The 19490-nt window shown below is 42.3% G+C and overlaps 1 protein-coding gene across 2 annotated transcripts in view; it reads left to right on the forward strand.

Moving 5' to 3' along the window:
- Positions 1–10016, forward strand: part of LOC109886931 (anoctamin-4) — a 51601-nt gene extending 41585 nt beyond the window's left edge. Inside the window, exons 19-29 of one of the 2 annotated variants that reach the window (XM_031831513.1) lie at positions 245–281; positions 487–598; positions 693–750; positions 1289–1386; positions 1485–1627; positions 4468–4620; positions 4936–5083; positions 5190–5309; positions 5407–5515; positions 5619–5822; positions 6203–10016. In XM_031831513.1, the coding sequence (XP_031687373.1) occupies positions 245–281; positions 487–598; positions 693–750; positions 1289–1386; positions 1485–1627; positions 4468–4620; positions 4936–5083; positions 5190–5309; positions 5407–5515; positions 5619–5810 (1170 nt within the window). In that variant the 3' untranslated portion in view covers positions 5811–5822; positions 6203–10016. The remainder of the gene's footprint in view (positions 1–244; positions 282–486; positions 599–692; positions 751–1288; positions 1387–1484; positions 1628–4467; positions 4621–4935; positions 5084–5189; positions 5310–5406; positions 5516–5618; positions 5823–6202) is intronic. The other variant, XM_031831514.1, reaches the window with a different exon arrangement.
- Positions 10017–19490: the final 9474 nt, after the last annotated feature.

The following is a 19490-nucleotide window of genomic DNA, read 5'->3' on the forward strand; positions in this document are numbered from 1 at the left end:
CTCAATATTAGGAAGGTGTTCTTAATATTGTACACTCAGTGTATATTGTCTATCAATGGCAAAACCCTAATGTCTTGTAGCGATTTTTGATTCAGTTAACTACAGTTGTGCTCAAAATATCGATAAAAATGGATCCTAACTCCCTTCAATGTCATGACGTATCGCATTTTAGCTACAACCGCATGAGAGTCAAGAGAGTCATAGAAAACAAACCCTATTAACTGGTAACCTTGTTTCTTTTCAGTTGTATGAAAAAGTTGCCCTTCTGCTCACCAATTTAGGTAAGCTACAACTGTTCCTCCATCTGTCATCATGCTGTAACATGCCATCCTCAGAGGTAATTACAGGCAATATAATGCAGGGGCTGTGGTTTTATACACACCCTCTCTCCTTCTGTCGCCCTCTCTTTATTCTTCTTTCTCTCTTATTCTCTATTTTCTCCCTATTTCTGTTTCTCTGTCTCTCCCTCTGGCTCTGTGTCCACAGAGCAGCCGAGGACTGAGTCCGAGTGGGAGAACAGCTTCACCCTGAAGATGTTCCTGTTTCAGTTTGTCAATCTCAACAGCTCTACCTTCTACATAGCTTTTTTCCTGGGCAGGTGAGGAAACATCTCTACTTCATGGTGTAAATCGTAATACTCGGCTATATTTCATAGAGATTAGTTAGTAAAATGATGTGACCACCTTTGTCAGGTTCACTGGTCGGCCAGGAGCCTATATCCGCCTCATTAACCGCTGGAAACTGGAAGAGGTGAGTGAACTTGTATGTTTTTCATTGGGCTTTTGAAATGTGTTCAACGTGGAAAAGTTATAGTGGAAAGTACTCTCGTGGACAGATGCACATAACATAAATGGTTGTAGCATCTGTCGACAGACTGTGGGATGCCACTACGAATTAGGAACTTTGTTCCAGTACGTCGATTTTTCATCGCTGATCGCATCACAATTTCACAGTTGCTCGCATCTTTCGAATTTAGGAAGTGGAGTGGACATTTTGTCCCGTGGACCTGCCAGAAACTGTTTGAGAGTTTCAGTTTAGAGGGGTGGAGACTTCACTAGTCTCTTTAGTATATTTCCTAACACGTCTCCGCCCAGAACTGAATTGAGTTTATGCCGCAAATACCCCCAAAATTTGTTCTGGGTGTCCCAGATTAAGTGGAAAGTAGCTTGGAACACTGTATTCTCACTCTAACCTCTGTGTTATGAACCAGAAAACTAGGGTTACTGGATAGTTAGTTGAAAAGTTATGATTGAATAAAGTGTCGGCGCTGTTTCCCCTTTCTGTGTAGTGCCATCCCAGTGGTTGTTTGATAGATCTCTGCATGCAGATGGGTATCATCATGGTGCTCAAGCAGACCTGGAACAACTTCATGGAGCTGGGCTACCCGTGAGTATGGCCTGGCTTAGCCAATTAGACGCAACTAGCGCCTATCGTGTCATCTCCACCAGTCATCCCCTGTGACTTTATAATTGCTTGTTTGTCAGGCTGATCCAGAACTGGTGGACGCGGCGAAGGCTGAGGCAGGAGCACGGCCCCAACGCCAAGGCCAGCTTCCCGCAGTGGGAGAGGGACTACAACCTGCAGCCCATGAATGCCTACGGACTGTTTGACGAATACCTGGAGATGAGTATGTGCCCTTTGACCCTGAGCCCACGTTTAAAGCAACTGTCCAATGACTCATCCTATACTCGTATTTGTGGCCAAAGCATACATTGGAGGAAAACACCTTTTTTTTAAAACACCTCAAACAGACCCTTTAAAAAATGCTTGCTATTTCCACATAGAGGATGATGTCATCCTCCTGGCCAATCAGTTGGTCTACTCATATATATATGTTTTTATTACCAGTGTACACCCACACCTTTCTGTTGTTGGGCTACAACATTCCAATACAAAAAAACTGCTTTTTAACATACTTAAGTACCATTTTTTGGATGAAAAATATTTCACTCATATTGTAATTAGTTCTAGGTTATATTCCATAGAAATCTGGAAACACTGGACAGTTACTTTAAAATGCAAATAATCTCACTATCAATCAATTGACCAATCAGAAGAAATCAGTGTGGCTCGAGCGATATAGACCTGAGTGAGCAACCAAGTAAGCCACTGCTCTGCATTGAGAACACTGAGAGTCATTGCCGTCATCATGTTGTACACAGTTAATACACAAGTGCAGAAAACATAGCTAACTCCTCTGTGTAAGATGGGTGTAAAAATGTGTTGATGTTGTCATCGATAGATCCCCTTTCTGTTTGTCCCATTCCCATCAGTGGTGCTTACACTGTTCTGTTTGTTATGTTCACACGCTTTGACTAGAAATGGCTCAATTGTTATCACTTTGGAATGATTTGGACATGAAATGCTAAACATGTTAATTTTGGGGATATTGAGTTCCATTGGTCTTTGGACAATAAAACAACAATGTTAGAATTTGGGAATTGTGGCCACTGGCCAGGTATATAAAACCAAAGGATGGATTGATGTCTAACCGTATCTCTAGATGTCTTACAGTGTAAGGAAAACAATGTACATGTGTATATTGGGTGAACCATTTCCTTAAACAATTTGGGTAACACTTTACATGGGGTTCTTATTACCGTGTAATTATTCCTGTGAGTACAGTGTAGTTATTCTTGTGAGTACAGTGTAGTTATTCCTGTGAGTGCAGTGTAGTTATTCCTGTGAGTACAGTGTAATTATTTCTGTGAGTACAGTGTAATTATTCCTGTGAGTACAGTGTAGTTATTCCTGTGAGTACAGTGTAAATATTCATGTGAGTACAGTGTAATTATTCATGTGAGTACAGTGTAGTTATTCCTGTGAGTACAGTGTTACAATAATTTTAATTACTCATTGTTACACTCCAACTTAGAGCAGCACAACTAACCCTAGCAGCACCTAGACGTAACCGTTAGTTACGCTAACAGTAAGTACAGTGTAGCAATGACTAATTACAATTATTTTTGCACCTCTTACAATAATAATTCAACAGTAATAAGAGTAGTGTAATGTAAATTGTTAATAAGTTGAGAGAACCTATTGGTCAGATGTGGGACACCAACTCCGTTGTCATTTTTCCCTGATTGCCTGATTGCTTGCAGTGAACATGAAAGGTACTGTAGAACAAAATGTTGTTTACTAGTTAGGTCATGAATGCATGTGCCAAATATGTTTATTGCGCTCCTTGCCATCATATTCTGCTTTGCCAGGCAAACTGCACAAGGAGAGGAGAAAGGCCATGAATATTAGCTAAGGATCTAATTACTTCTATAGAAAACCGATTTCCACTGGGCACAACAGTGTTCTTTGAGGGGCTGCAGGTGGTTCTGTGGTGGACAAAGTGCTGGTGTTAGTGGCAACTTTTTCTCCAGGCTGCCAAAACAATAACACACCTGACTACAGTTTATTGATGACTATAGATCACCTCAGCGGGTGTTGATTAACCTAGCTACCATCAATGTGAATGCTGGTAAATGTGAATAATTAACGTCTACATAGATTTTCCACGTGTATATTGAAGGAAAAGTCTGCCCCAAAACTATCTTTTGGTATTTGTTTAATTAGTCCATTGTTGACATAGTCCCAAAGTGTTTTGCTTGTCAGCGCTCAAGTTTTCAAGATATGTAACTTTCAAAATACAGTAATCATCACTACATGATGCATTTTGCATTATATGATGCTGCGGTTTGCACCATACGGGGATGATTTCTGTGTTTTGAAAGTTACGTATCTTGAAAACTTGAGTGCTGACAAGCAAAACATTTTGGCAAAACAATGGACTAATGAAACAAATACCAAAAGATAGTTTTTGGGGTGGAGTTGTCCTTTAAGTATGATTATGTGAGGTATACATAAAGCAGGCACATGCCATGTATTAATCACACAATGGTTACTTGAAGCATTTCTCCTACATGTGTTTGGTGTAGACAGATTTATGTGTGACAATGTCAGATGACCGTGACATTTATGACAGTGACAGATCAGTGTAACGCTTAGGCTAGGATTCCGTGGTTGCATGCAGCTATGTCCACATGCATGTGCCACTGTTTATTTTAACCCATAATGCTATTTTAACCCATAATGCTATTTTAACCCATAATGCTATTTTAACCCATAATGCTATTTTAACCCATAATGCTGCATAGATCCATTATGTGGCGTCTCTGTAGGCTTTTTGAATGCTGATTTGTAATTACGCTCGATGTACTACCGTCTGTGACTTCCTTGGCGAGGCTCTTCACGAAGCACAAAATCAAATGTCTAACTTTGTCCTGTGAAATGCCCACATGCACTGACATACAGTAACAATTGTGACATTGAATGGTATAACCTCAAATCATATTGCCCTTTCTGAGTGAATATGGCTTTGGGGTGGCCATCTGTACAAAATGTAATGGGGTTTTTGAATGGGGTTTTGAATAGGACTACTGGTGACGCTTTACTCCCTGTGTCTGTGTGTTTCAGTCTTACAGTTTGGCTTCACCACCATATTTGTGGCAGCTTTCCCCCTGGCCCCGCTCCTGGCCCTCCTCAACAACATCATCGAGATCCGCCTGGATGCCTACAAGTTTGTCACCCAGTGGCGGAGACCCCTGCCCTCTCAAGCCAAAGACATAGGTTAGGCTCAACTTCCGGTCTGACAATCACCTACTGTAGGGACATTTTCAAAGGAACGCAAAACATGCCATATAGACGTCATTGTTCTACGCCAACAATCGTGCCTCAACTATTTTCACTCAATGGAACCCTATTTCATTAGTTTCAGCACAGACAGACCATTTTAGCCGAACCAGTCTGTTATGCTTTATACTTTTGGAATCATTTTCAAACCCCTTTATAAGTATTCTTTGAAGAAGTCCTGACATGCTGCTTGCTGGTGAACTGTAATAAATCATTTGCATCGGAGCAAGAACATTGTTATTTTCTCTCCAGGGATCTGGTACGGCATCCTGGAGGGCATCGGTATCTTGTCCGTCATCACCAACGCCTTTGTCATCGCCGTCACCTCCGACTTCATCCCACGCCTTGTCTACGCATACAAGTATGGCCCGTGTGCCGGGCAGGGCCGGGCCGGGGAGAGGTGAGCGAGCCTGACCACAGTGACCACACAGGCAAAGTGTCTGCCTTTGACATGTTTTCTGGCATCACAACGTCAAACCACTGACATTTTAATGTTTCCTGTCCAGGTGCATGATGGGATATGTGAACGCCAGTCTATCGATGTTCAGAGTGTCTGATTTTGAGAACACGTCGGTGCCCAGGACAGATGGATCGGATACGTTTGGAGAAGCAGTGAAGTACTGCAGGTAGGTTTGGTGACCAAAGAGAGTCTTGGTATGGTTGGGTTTTTTGAACAGAAAAGTCATAACCTTTGACCTTTCGACCCTGTGCTTGACCCCCCAGGTACCGTGACTACAGAGAGCCCCCAGACTCGCCCGGTGAGCCATACTCCTACACACTGCAGTTCTGGCATGTCCTGGCCGCACGACTGGCCTTCATCATAGTCTTCGAGGTTAGTTTGTACAGTTCATTCCATTCAACAAAACCATAACACAATATTTAGCCGAGATGACATTCTGTAATTTCTGTACTATTGGTGTTGTGTTCTTTTGTAGCACATGGTTTTCACCATCAAGAACCTGATCGCCTACCTGATCCCAGACCTGCCCAAGGACCTGCGTGACCGCATGCGGCGGGAGAAGTACCTGATCCAGGAGATGATGTACGAGGCCGAGCTAGAGAGACTGCAGAAGGAGAAGAACGAGAAGAAGAAGAATTACAGGGCCCATCATAACGCATTGCTCTAAATGCACAAGCAGGTGATAAATAACTACACTGCACTGAAGGGACCAGCACAGAATACAGACAGGCAATCTATAACAGTTTGCAGGCTGCAGAGTGTGGCGCATAGGAATTACATTTATACTGTATATAGGAAGGATAACTCGCCAGCATGACCAATGTGTTGCACCACTCATCTGGGTGAAGCACAGCTGTCATTTTATGCCTGAACGCTCAACACTCATCAGCTATCGAAGTAAGATTTGCCAATTGAAGCACGGGACGACAAGGGACCAGGTTGTGCAAGGAAGGGAAATAAGTCAATCAAATAAAAAAGTAATGTCCCTTTTGTTCCTGTTGTCTAGAAGTTCCACTACTGTTGTGATTATCTACTGACACTCTCTCTATGACTCCACAGGTCATACTGGTGTCCATTTTTGCTCGGTGGTGTTGTGAGTGGGAATGACAGAGAACTGGCTGCATGCACGCCAGGGACTGTCCTGCCTGTCTGCGTCTCCCACTGGACCAGGTGAGCGCCCCCAAGAGGACCGTCAGCATGCTCCTCGCCATGGTGTTCAAACGTACTGTACGTCATTCTGAATCCGAGAGGCCAGTGGGTGAGGGGGAAAAAAGAGGACATACGTTGGAACATTTTACAATGGGGTTACTACTTTTTTTCCCCAGATTGCTCCCTCCACTTTGGACTCTCAACTGTACATTTCTTGAAAACCTGAATGTAGATTTCAAAGAAACACAAAAAACAAACTTTTGCAGTTCTGTTGTCACAACTTAAAGAAATATTCTGTCATCTGTGCGGTTGAATGACAAACCCTGTTTACAATCCTAGCCTTTTCATTTTGAGGACAAATTCATGAGGAATCATTATCAATGGCTTTTACAAGGTTGTGAACCTTCGGCCATGTTCTCTGCTTACGTTGTGTGCTGCTTACAATGTTATTTTGAAACGTTCCATCAGATCTGTGTTAGTGGACGCAGACTGCTCAGACATCCAATGCCTTCCTTTACAATGGATACTAATAAGAGTAATAAAAATTCGTTTTTGTTACAAACCGGTTTTGTAATTGTCCCATTTGCACTTTGCTATCATTTTAAAACCGTTTCAACATGTTTCCATCTGACAGAATGTGCCACTACGAGAATCTCCATGGCGGTTAGCACATCCTTAGCGGGTAGGTCAGGTTGTCAGAGCACAGTATGCATCACTAACACTGATGTCTCCTCCAGCTCGTTTAAGAGGCTGCCCACCAAGTAACTGTAGCTACTGTCTGCCTCTAGTGTCTAGAGTGGTAACACCTGATACCCCCTCTGCAGTTCCCTACTTGGCCACCAAGGGGCGCCAATACACCTATCTTCTGATGCAGCCACAGGCCTCAACAATGAGAGAGAGAAGGGAATAGGTGCACAGTTCTCACATTTTTTTGTCAGGTGTCCAAAGATAAACACAGTCATGTTCTGATACTTTGAAGATGAGAAGTATCTTTATTTTTGTTTATTGTATGGTGGTTTTTTGTGCCCCTGGAGGAATTCTTGTTTGGTTTACACCATTATTGGTGTAAAATATCTGTCAAATCCTTAAAGCTTTATGTTTATTTAAATGCTCTCTACTGTTGGCAGCTTTCTCCTGTACGTTTATATAATTCCTAGTGTCTACATGTCTATGTAATAGTAATACACATTTTGCCAAGGGCAGCAGTTGGTTCCCCAAGCACCGCCTCAATATCGACCACTTTCTTTCATATCCGTAGGAATTGTCAGACTTGTTTCACACATCTGGCACTATAACAGCCTATCAAGGTGAACTAGCTTGTTATCCCTTTCTGTGATAGGTAACAGTTACATTGAGGATAAGACGTCATTTAAAACTGTTACAGCTCCTATTCATGATTGACTTTCAGGGGTCTAATAAGACAAAACAAGAAGATGGCTGAAGTGGCCAGTCAAGGTCGTGTTGGCAAACAGAGCACACTGAAAGGCCTTTTCAGCAGCAAACACAGGGCTGGATTCAAGCAGAAATCGCATGTTCCTGTTTGAGCACAAAATACACAAATGTTGGAGGGAAATGTCTTGGCTGAATGTCATTGAAGAGAGACAGCATTTTGGTTGGAAGTTGATTGTCTTGACAACGGAATCACACCCATCTTGCAACTGTCTTGACCCTGGAAGCCTGAGAAAATGGCTTTGTAATGCCACTGGGAAGTTCCAAACCATTCTGTATGTTATATGAAAACCACTTTTACAGTATGTTGTCTATGGTCATATTGTGTGAGCATTATAAAGCCATTCTGAGGTTACATAAAGTATCCCTTCTTAGTCTAATGGTCTGACCTTGACTGGAACTGATACATGTGGAGCTGGAAGCTGTTGGAAATCACATCAGCATGCTAAATCCTCCTGACCCTTGGAAAATGCTTGTAATCTACTGTTCACATTTTTTACTTTCTCTTGTACATGGAGGCTATAAATTGGAGGCTATAAATTCTATGTAGTCCAGTGCCATGTCCTTCAGGTTGGTTACTGTGGTGTGGTGGAGGAGTTAGCACAGGGTGCACATCCACACGTAAACTCTCCATTATGAGAATTAAAAACAGGAGGGGAAACATGGCGTGTTTGTTTCCTATTAAGGCAAATGTTCTCCTCTAAGAGGATTATCCCTGACACCGGCTTTGAGTTGCGTAAGGCTATCCTGGGAATCTGCGATCATATCAGCCATGGCCTCATATCCTGTCTTTTTTCAGAAATGTCCAATGCGAAGTGGTAGGAACCTGGGAACATAGAATGAATAGATTATATTTCTATGTACAGGCTCCTGTTTGATGGGATGTAAGCTTCATTTGAGTTTTCATCCATTTCGTTCAGACCAGTGACCAGTGTTCCTTGACCCGTCTGGGGTTTTTTTCTTCAAATTTGTATCCCTCGCTAGTCTTTTTAATTAATCCAACTCATTTTCTAATACTTATTCATGCAGAACTACTCAGTCTACCTCTCCAGTCTGTCTCAGCCACGATTCCAACATCAAACGCAATGTCTCATGTTATACCCAGACCTATTGGTGTTCAATATCATTTAATAGGAGTTCTCAAATATAGACTTTCTGATTTTAATTGAAGAGACCCCTGCATTGTGTGGTTCCTTGAATGTTGCTTGCCTCATGATCAACGATGCCTGATACCTGAAAACCCATGTCAGCTCCTAGAGCTAATTCTAAGGCTTTAGCTCGGTGGGCTACCACAGACAACTTGGGTTTGATACTGGTCAAATGTGTATACCCCAAGATCAAGGCTCACGGGTAAAAGCTATTTTGTCAGGATCCGGAACTTCAATGTGAGGGTGAAAAAGCTCTAGCACACCTGAATCACACAGTGATGGTCCCACAGGCATTTCCCAACCCCAGTGAGAGCTTTGCCAGAATAATGCATAGGCCCTTTGAGCAACAGAAAGCACCAACACACAACTGATGTTTCTAACATGGTCTTGTATTTTTATCATATGTCATAAATGATTTCAGCACTCCCGTGGCGACAGTGCCATGGTGCACGTCCTTGAATGTCAGGGCCCCAGCTGTCGGCCCTAATGTTGCTGATAAAGAGCCCTCCTCGCAGGCTGTTTGCACAAACAGATTAGATGTATGACTGTCTTCCTCTGTCCCTGCTACAGGGAGAGAAAGAACCACTCACTGGTTGCCTGGAACGACACAGCAGCCTGTTCCATCTCACACACACACACACTTAAGTGCGCCTACAACCCTTGTAACAGCGGATAGATAATAATGTAGTCTAATAACACGGTTGATGATGTGGAAAGCTACTCTCATCCTGTCCAAACCGTGACCCCAATGCGTGACCCCAATGCGTTGAAAGGGACCATTTTTAAGAGTGAATCTGTCAGCCCTTGTCCCAGTGAAAGTGGCAATTATGTCAACAGTGCACCACTCTTCACCTTCCCCACACAAGAAACTGTGTCAAAGGTACCACGTTCTATTTATTGACTTGTCCATGGAATCCATTTCTGTTTATATGAAATGTTATGGCACCATTTTACCAGTCCTGTTCTAGGAAATAGTGTCACAACAAGAGTCTTATTCCCCTCACTTTAATAGATCCACCGGCCATACGAATGAATTAATTCTGAAAGAACACATGAAATTGTTATAAATTGATGATAAAACAAATTATGAAATTAGTTCCATATTTAATAAATAAACAATCATTTAGTGTGTGCTGCAACTCTAAGACAAACCTTTTGAAATGCTGCTTAATAGTTTCATAGCCAATCATGTTTGACCTTTTCTTGCACCATGTACCTGAATATCATTTAGAGATTAGGATCAAATGTCAAATGTGAAAGCTTTCAGAGGAGGCATGTTAAAAATCTAAGTGAATAAATATACATTTATAGATCTGGCTAAATTTGCTAATGCAGACCCATCATAACAACTCTCATCTCTTTTCATGTATTTGTCTTGTTTCACAAGCTCCTGCTAACCTAACCTGTTAATCGACTTGTTTACTTTCCAAACGTACATCTCTTCTTGCTGAATGTTTTTTATTTTAACATGGAAGGTGTGCCCTGTATAATACAACATAAATATACACATTATACACACAATAAAACACCCCAAAAAATGTAATGGGAAGCACAAATAAAACATTACAAATCTGTACCAGAGTTACACATGGAATAAACAAACATACAATCAATAATACAGTAGAAAAATCTATATACAGCATGTGCAAATGAGGTAGGATAAGAGAGGTAAGGCAATAAATAGGCCATGGTGGCGAAGTAATTACAATATAGCAATTAAATAATGGAATGGTGGAATGTGCAGAAGATGAATGTACAAGTAGAGATACTGGGGTGCAAAGGAGCAAGATAGATAAATAAATACAGTTTGGGGATGAGGTAGATTGGATGGGCTATTTACAGATGAGCTATGTACAGGTGCAGTGATTTGTGAGCTGCTCTGACAGCTGGTGCTTAAAGCTAGTGAGGGAGGTAAGAGTCTCCAGCTTTAGTGATTTTTGCAGTTCATTCCAGTCATTGGCAGCAGAGTACTGGAAGGAGAGGCGGCCGAAGGAAGAATTGGCTTTAAGGGTGACCAGTGAGATATACCTGCTGGAGCATGTGCTACTGGTGGGTGCTGCTATGGTGACCAGTGAGCTGAGATAAGGCGGGGCTTTACCTAGCAGAGACTTGTAGATGACCTGGAGCCAGTGGGTTTGGCGACGAGTATGAAGTGAGGGCCAGCCAACAAGAGTGTACAGGTTGCAGTGGTGGGTAGTATATGGGGCTTTGGTGACAAAACGGATGGCACTGTGGTAGACTGCATCCAATTTGTTGAGTAGAGTGTTGGAGGCTATTTTGTAAATGACATCGCCGAAGTCGAGGATTGGTAGGATAGTCAGTTTTACGAGGCTATGTTTGGCAGCATGAGTGAAGGATGCTTTGTTGCGAATAGGAAGCCAATTCTATTTCATTTTTAATTGGAGATGCTTAATGTGTGTCTGGAAGGAGAGTTTACAGTCAAACCAGACACCTAGGTATTTGTAGTTGTCCATATATTCTAAGTCAGAACCGTCCAGAGTAGTGATGCTGGACGAACAGGCGGGTAGGGGCAGCAATCGGTTGAAGAGCATGCATTTAGTTTTACTTGCATTTAAGAGCAGTTTGAGGCCACGGAAGGAGAGTTATGTGACATTGAAGCTCATCTGGAGGTTAGTTAACAGTGTCCACGGAAGGGGCAGAGGTATACAGAATGGTGTCGTCCGCGTAGAGGTGGATCAAAGAATCACCTGCAGCAAGAGCGACATCATTGATGTATACAGAGAAGAGAGTCGGCCCGAGAATTGAACCCTGTGGCACCCCCATAGAGACTGCCAGAGGTCCAGACAACAGGCCCTCCGATTTGACATAATGAACTCTATCAGAGAAGTAGTTGGTGAAGCAGGAAAGGCAGTCATTTGAGAAACCAAGGCTGTTGAGTCTGCCAATAAGAATGTTGTGATTGACAGAGTCGAAAGCTTTAGCCAGGTCGATGAATACAGCTGCACAGTAATGTCTCTTATCGATGGTGGTTATGATATCGTTTAGGACCTTGAGCGTGGCTGAGGTGCACCCATGACCAGCTCTGAAACCAGATTGCATAGCGGAGAAGGTACGGTGGGATTCTTCCTAGGTTTTGGCCTTTCTAGGGAGTTTTGCTAGCCACAGTGCTTCTACACCTGCATTGCTTGCTGTTTGGGGTTTTAGGCTGGGTTTCTGTACAGCACTTTGAGATATCAGCTGATGTACGAAGGGCTATATAAATACATTTGATTTGATTTGATTCGAAATGGTCGGTAATGTGTTTGTTAACTTGGCTTTCGAAGACCTTAGAAAGGATAGATAGAGGTCTGTAGCAGTTTGGGTCTCGTGTCTCCCCCATTGAAGAGGGAGATGACCGCGGCAGCTTTCCAATCTATGGGAATCTCAGACAATACAAAAGAGAGGTTGAACAGGCTAGTAATAGGGTTTGCAACAATTATGAACACTAACACATACAGTGGGGAGAACAAGTATTTGATAACCTGCAAAATCGGCAGTGTTTCCGACTTACAAAGCATGTAGTAATTTTTATCATAGGTACACTGTGAGAGACTGAATTTAAAACAAAAATCCAGAAAATCACATTGTATGATTTTTTAAGTAATTAATTAGCATTTTATTGCATGACATAAGTATTTGATCACCTACCAACCAGTAAGAATTCCGGCTCTCACAGACCTGTTAGTTTTTCTTTAAGAAGCCCTCCTGTTCTCCACTCATTACCTGTATTAACTGCACCTGTTTGAATTCGTTACCTGTATAAAAGACACCTGTCCACACACTCAATCAAACAGACTCCAACCTCTCCACAATGGCCAAGACCAGCTGTGTAAGGACATCAGGGATAAAATTGTAGACCGGCACAAGGCTGGGATGGGCTACAGGACAATAGGCAAGCAGCTTGGTGAGAAGGCAACAACTGTTGGCGCAATTATTAGAAAATGGAAGAAGTTCAAGATGACGGTCAATCACCCTCGGTCTGGGGCTCCATGCAAGATCTCACCTCGTGGGGCATCAATGATCATGAGGAAGGTGAGGGATCAGCCCAGAACTACATGACAGGACCTGGTCAATGACCTGAAGAGAGCTGGGACCACAGTCTCAAAGAAAACCATTAGTAACACACTATGCCGTTATGGATTAAAATCCTGCAGCGCACGCAAGGTCCCCCTGCTCAAGCCAGCACATGTCCAGGCCCGTCTGAAGTTTGCCAATGACCATCTGGATGATCCAGAGGAGGAATGGGAGAAGGTCATGTGGTCTGTTGAGACAAAAATAGAGCATTTTGGTCTAAACTTAATTCGCCGTGTTTGGAGGAAGAAGAAGGATGAGTACAACCCCAAGAACACCATCCCAACCGTGAAGCATGGAGGTGGAAACATCATTCTTTGGGGATGATTTTCTGCAAAGGGGACAGGACGACTGCACCGTATTGAGGGGAGGATGGATGAGGCCATGTATCGCGAGATCTTGGCCAACAACCTCCTTCCCTCAGTAAGAGCATTGAAGATGGGTCGTGGCTGGGTCTTCCGGCATGACAACGACCCGAAACACACAGCCAGGGCAACTAAGGAGTGGCTCCGTAAGAAGCATCTCAAGGTCCTGGAGTGGCCTAGCCTGAACCCAATAGAAAATCTTTGGAGGGAGCTGAAAGTTCGTATTGCCCAGCGAAAGCCCTGAAACCTGAAGGATCTGGAGAAGGTCTGTATGGAGGAGTGGGCCAAAATCCCTGCTTTAGTGTGTGCAAACCTGGTCAAGAACTACAGGAAACGTATGATCTCTGTAATTGCAAACAAAGGTTTCTGTACCAAATATTAAGTTCTGCTTTTCTGATGTATCAAATACTTATGTCATGCAATAAAATGCTAATTAATTACTTAAAAATCATACAATGTGATTTTCCTAGATTTTTGTTTTAGATTCCGTCTCTCACAGTTGAAGTGTACCTATGATAAAAAATTACAGACATCTACATGCTTTGTAAGTAGGAAAACCTGCAAAATCGGCAGGGTATAAAAATACTTGTTCTCAACAGCTGTGATGGAAACAGGAGGTTTTGGTACATTTTTATGACTTCTAAGAGATCATTTGTTCTTTCGTTTTGTGTGAGAAGTGGCAGTGGAAACGCCTTTATTGATATAGTAACCATCATATCGAAGTAAACTTGGAGTCACGCGATGACATGGTGTGTGTGGTCCTCCCACTACGACTCAGAAAATCATGCCGTTTATTAGGCTACAAATGAAATAAATGATGAACTTCACAGGGTGGTGAAAGTATGAGCTTGATGCTCCTTTCCAATAAATGTTGGTCTTATTCATCTGTTATTTACCAGGTAAGTTGACTGAGAACACATTCTCATTTACAGCAACAACCTGGGGAATAATTACAGGGCAGAGGATGAATGAGCCAATTGTAAACTGGGGATTATTAGGTGACCATGATGGTTTGAGGGCCAGATTGGGAATTTAGCCAGGACACTGGGGTTAACACCCCTACAATAAGTGCCATGGGCTCTTTAATGACCTCAGCGAGTCAGGACACCCATCTGAAAGACAGCACCCTACACAGGGCAGTGTCCTGCAATCACTGCCCCAGGGCAGTGGGATATTTTTTTAGGCCAGAGGAAAGAGTGCCTCCTACTGGCCCTCCAACACCACTTCCAGCAGCATCTGATCTCCCATCCAGGGACTGACCAGGCCCAACCTTTGCTTAGCTTCAGAAGCAAGCCAGCAGTGGTATGCAGGGTGGTATGCTGCTGGCACAAACATGTCAAGTTCTGTTGACATGATTATCAATGCTGGACTGCTATTTGACAAATACAAATATTATCGCTCTTATCCAAAATAATCTAATTTATTGCAGACTAACATACCCGCAGAGCCTACCCGCACTGTATCTGCTGGCTGTTGGATAGAGTGCACGTGCCAAGACCAGAGTAGGCTAATTGTTTATTTAACGCGTTTAAAAACACTTTTTTTTGTGACAAAACTATTGGTAGAGTTGAAAATGTGATGGAATTCATTGAACAGTAGATTTTTATTTTGTACATGAAAACTAAGGCAAAAAAGTACATTTTGTGTGCACTACATCATCACGCACTGATTTTAATCCACAACAATTCAGTTTGGTGGAAACACCACTGTTGGGAAATGTGCAGATTTTAGAATATCAACATGAAAATCTGTCGCCAATTGAATGGAAACCTAGCTCCTTACTAACTTAAATAACTATGTACCAGGAATGAGCAGCAGGTGCAATCAATCAGGCTTGATTGATATTTGGTTTCTTTGGCATGGAAGATTTTTTTAAAAGTGTTATACAGGAAGAGGAAGAAGGAGAGCCAGGTGGGAAAGATGGTGGGCAGTTTGATTTAGGGAAGTAGTATTTGGGCACAAATGTTTAAAGAGGTATAACTTGGGAGACCATAAACCTCAGAAGAGTTAGTAGCATAAACCAAATACATGTTTATTCATCACATGCTTCGTAAACTAACAGTGAAATGCTTACTTACAGACCCTTCCCAACAATGCAGAGAGAAAGAAAATCAGAGAAATAATAGAAAAATTAAAGTAAAAAAATAATAGAAAAGTAAAACAAGTAATAATAATTACAGAGTGAGTAACAATAACTTGGGCTATATACAATGTACTCAAAGCATGCACAGACCAACTGTCAACTGTCTTCACAGACATTTTCAACCTCTCCCTGACCAAGTCTGTAATACCTACATGTTTCAAGCAGACCACCATAGTACCTGTGCCCAAGGAAGCGAAGGTAACCTGCCTAAATGATTACTGCCCCGTAGCGCTCACGTCGGTAGCCATGAAGTGCTTTGAAAGGCTGGTCATGGCTCACAACAGCATCCTCCCGGACACCTTAGATCCACTCTAATTAGCATACCACCCCCAACAGATCCACAGATGACGCAATCACACTCCACACTGCCCTTTCTCACCTGGACAAAAGGAACACCTATGTGAGAATGCTGTTAATTGACTACAGCTCAGTGTTCAACACCATAGTGCCCACGAAGCTCATCACTAAGCTAAGGATTATGGGACTAAACACCTCCCTCTGCAACTGGATCCTGGACTTCCTGACGGGCCTCCCACAGGTGTTAAGAGTAGGCAACAAAACGTCTGCCACGCTGATCCTTAACACTGGGGCCCCTCAGGGGTGTGTACTTAGGCCCCTCCTGTATTCCCTGTTCACCCATGACTGCATGGCCAAACACGACTCCAACACCATCATTAGGTTTGCTGACGACACAGCAGTGGTAGGCCTGATCACTGACAACGATGAGACGGCCTATAGGGAGGAGGTCAGAGAACTGGCAGTGTGGTGCCAGGACAACAACCTCTCCCTCAATGTGAGCAAGACAAAGGAGCTGATCGTGGACTACAGGAAAAGGTGTGGAGTGCAGTAAAGATTGCGTCTTCTGTAGATCTGTTGGGGCTGTATGCGAATTGGATTGGGTCCAGGGTGTCTGTGATGATGGTGTTGATGTGAGCCATGATGGAAAACCCATGTTTTACTGTAGCTAGTACGGTTCCTTTGGAGGTACTCCTAACAACTAATTCCGCTTCATTGACTTTTCCATGTACATGTACGTACTCTGTGGATTTGCTGAAGGAAGAACATTTCATATGCCATTGTTGCTTGTTTTTAAAAGCCCACTACTGCAGCCAGAGCACAGAGCTCAGCCAGCCTGAGGATTCATCCATAAGAGTCTGGTCATCAGTTGGTGAGTCCATGTGCCAAGACGTTTGTTTAGGTCGTTGACATTTGTAATAACAGGTATACGAACCCAAGTACATATTGTTGCCAAGATAGTGAGTGAATGCCTCTTGGCACTCAGAATAATTTTTAGTTGGGCAACTGAGAAACAGATTTAATGAATCAGGTCCTGTCCAGTCAAAAATTTGGATTTCCCTGAAATTCTATCATATTGGTACAGTTAGCATCACCAAAGTTGATAAAGATAAAACTTAATCTGAAATACCAAGGCTTCCAAAAAGCTGTTATATCTGACAAAAGATAAGCTGTACAGGTTCAGATCAGTGAGACGCCCCTCGGCGTGACCAGAAGGTAAATACAGCAACGTGTCTGGGGTAAACCATCCCATTTCTATCATTCAATCCTTGATGTGTCGTGGTGGTTGGACACTTTTGCAGGGCTCTTGAGACCATCTCTTTTGATGATGATTTCCATGGCAACCGTCCCTAAGGCAGAGTGTGTCTGTCACAGTGCCCGGGATGGGAAGCTCATAATTATGTAGGAAGTCTGGATTACGTTGTAGGCCTCCCATTCAATTCCCGTATGGCTAATGGAATTGACTTCACTTTGGGTGTGGGAATTAAATGGACTCAAACTGCTCTGTAGTTTCATCAGGTACTGTTGTCTCTGCTTACTAAAGCATCACTTGTGATGCTATAACGGTGTCAGGTGTGCCAGTACACATGCAATGGGTGTGGTGACTAAACATGTCTTTATCCAAAATGGAGGCCTGCTATCAAGAATTTTGTTTCCCAGTTTACCTATATAGTAGGAACTGTTTTGCTATTGATCTAAATGAATATCTGATCTGATTGCCCGGCAAGCTAGCAACTATTTGGCTGTAGGCTCAATTCAAGTTTAAAGTGGGCAAGGAGTTCACCCTTAACTCTTTGTAACATTGTCCAGCACCTCAGAAAAGTTAAGACAATCATTATGGAAAGCAATGAAAGCCACCAAGTTAGTTATACATTTAAAGGCTATGTGATGGATTAAACAAAGCTACAGTATATGATATAACTTCACACATGGAGATATTATCTTGGCTGTTACGGTCAAATCAACCTACAGTCAGTGGTGTAGTGGAGGGTATACGCAGGTATACCCCGTATACCCACTTATTTTTCAGTGGGCATTAAGTATACTCACTTGAATCCCCACGATGCATATCAAAGTAGGACTAGTGTAGTGGAGGTACAGTGTACGCTGAATAAATTAATAAGGCTGATGGAACAGACCATTTTGAATCAACATCTTAAAATGTTGATCAACTATTATTTCTTCACATTTTAAGCGCACCAATGTGCACACGGATTTTAAATGTAAAATAAATGCCTGAAACTAGATCCCCTACATACTGCTCTTGACGAGAAGGGGAAAAAGCTGTCGGGGGAGGTTCTCTTCTGCACTGTTCAACCAATCCAGTACATGTGGAGGAGGAGTTAAGCTGGAGCATCACCTTATTAAAATCCAATAGAAAAAGTTGCATCACAGGCTCTATTTCCCTCAAAACTGAACATCCAGTTGTTGGGGACTCAGCAGAGGCTACATGGTGGTAGGCCTACTCGCAAATGTTCCAAAATGCAATTTGCGGGAAAACCTTGTTCTGAAATGCCCACCGCACATGTGAGCAGTTTCATGGACAGAGATCTAAATATCTGTTAGACATTTTAAAAGAGGGGAGATCTAAAGTTGCAACATCATGGGTTGCTAATATGACTAGGATTATGCCTTTGGTGGCAAGACAATGAAAGAAAGTAGAAAGAAAACCAATAAAACATGAGAATGCATAAGAGGAAGTATTTTATAATGTAATTGCTGCCAATTGATGGGACTAACCACCTTCTGGTATATGGAAAGGCTTTCCCAAAACCTTCTCAATTAAATGTTAACCAGCTACAAAGTAGCCTACCTGGCTGAATGATATCATGATTATTTGCATCAATCCAGTGTCTATTTGTTTTGTAAACTCCAACTCATGTGCTACAGAAACACCGCTAACCAAACAACAGTGCTATGTGCTTGCACACTTGAATCAAAGGGTAACTACAATAAAAAATACATCTATTTGATTTTTCCCAGACTTTCTGGGAAGAAGTTCCTTAGTGGCCTTAATTCATCAATCAAGTACAATAGTGGAGCGAAAACCCACAGACACTCAGTCCTCCGTGGAATGAAACCCACAGACACTCGGTCCTCCGTGGAATGAAACCCACAGACACTCGGTTTGACAAGTGTGACTTAGAACTTTCAATTAAAAAAAATAACAATATTAATTCATATGTATTAATATGTATTAATATTAATTCATATTAATTAAAATATTAAGTGACTTAAAAACCTTAGAAAATATATAAATAAGAAACCTGTGAATTTCTGACTCAGTTGACAGACTCATTTATCTGTTTCAATAGAAGGCCTACTATTAGCCTACTTGCACAGTACAGCTTGGGGAGGCCTGACTGTGAAAGACCAAATATGAGATTTATCATTTTAGGTCATTCAGAGTGTGTCACTATTTCTCAGACGTTTTCACACAGGGTGCCTTTCTGTTGCCGGGTGGGACATTTTTGTTTCTTCTCACAATTAGAGTATATCCACTTCTCCAGGCATCACTTAACCACTGCCTACAGCGATTCACATAATGTCCTATTTAGGGAGGGAATCTGTGTAGGATGGGTTGTATCATTCAAGCTAATCAGATATTTTATATTTAATGCTAAAAGCTGTTAGGTGGGTGAGGTGTTTCATATTGGTTATGCTGATCAAACCCTTCAAAGTTACATTTATACCATGCACTGAATTTGTTAATATGATGTTATTCC

The sequence above is a fragment of the Oncorhynchus kisutch genome, linkage group LG9 (assembly GCF_002021735.2).
Source record: "Oncorhynchus kisutch isolate 150728-3 linkage group LG9, Okis_V2, whole genome shotgun sequence".
In the NCBI taxonomy this organism is placed as follows: Eukaryota; Metazoa; Chordata; class Actinopteri; order Salmoniformes; family Salmonidae; genus Oncorhynchus; species Oncorhynchus kisutch.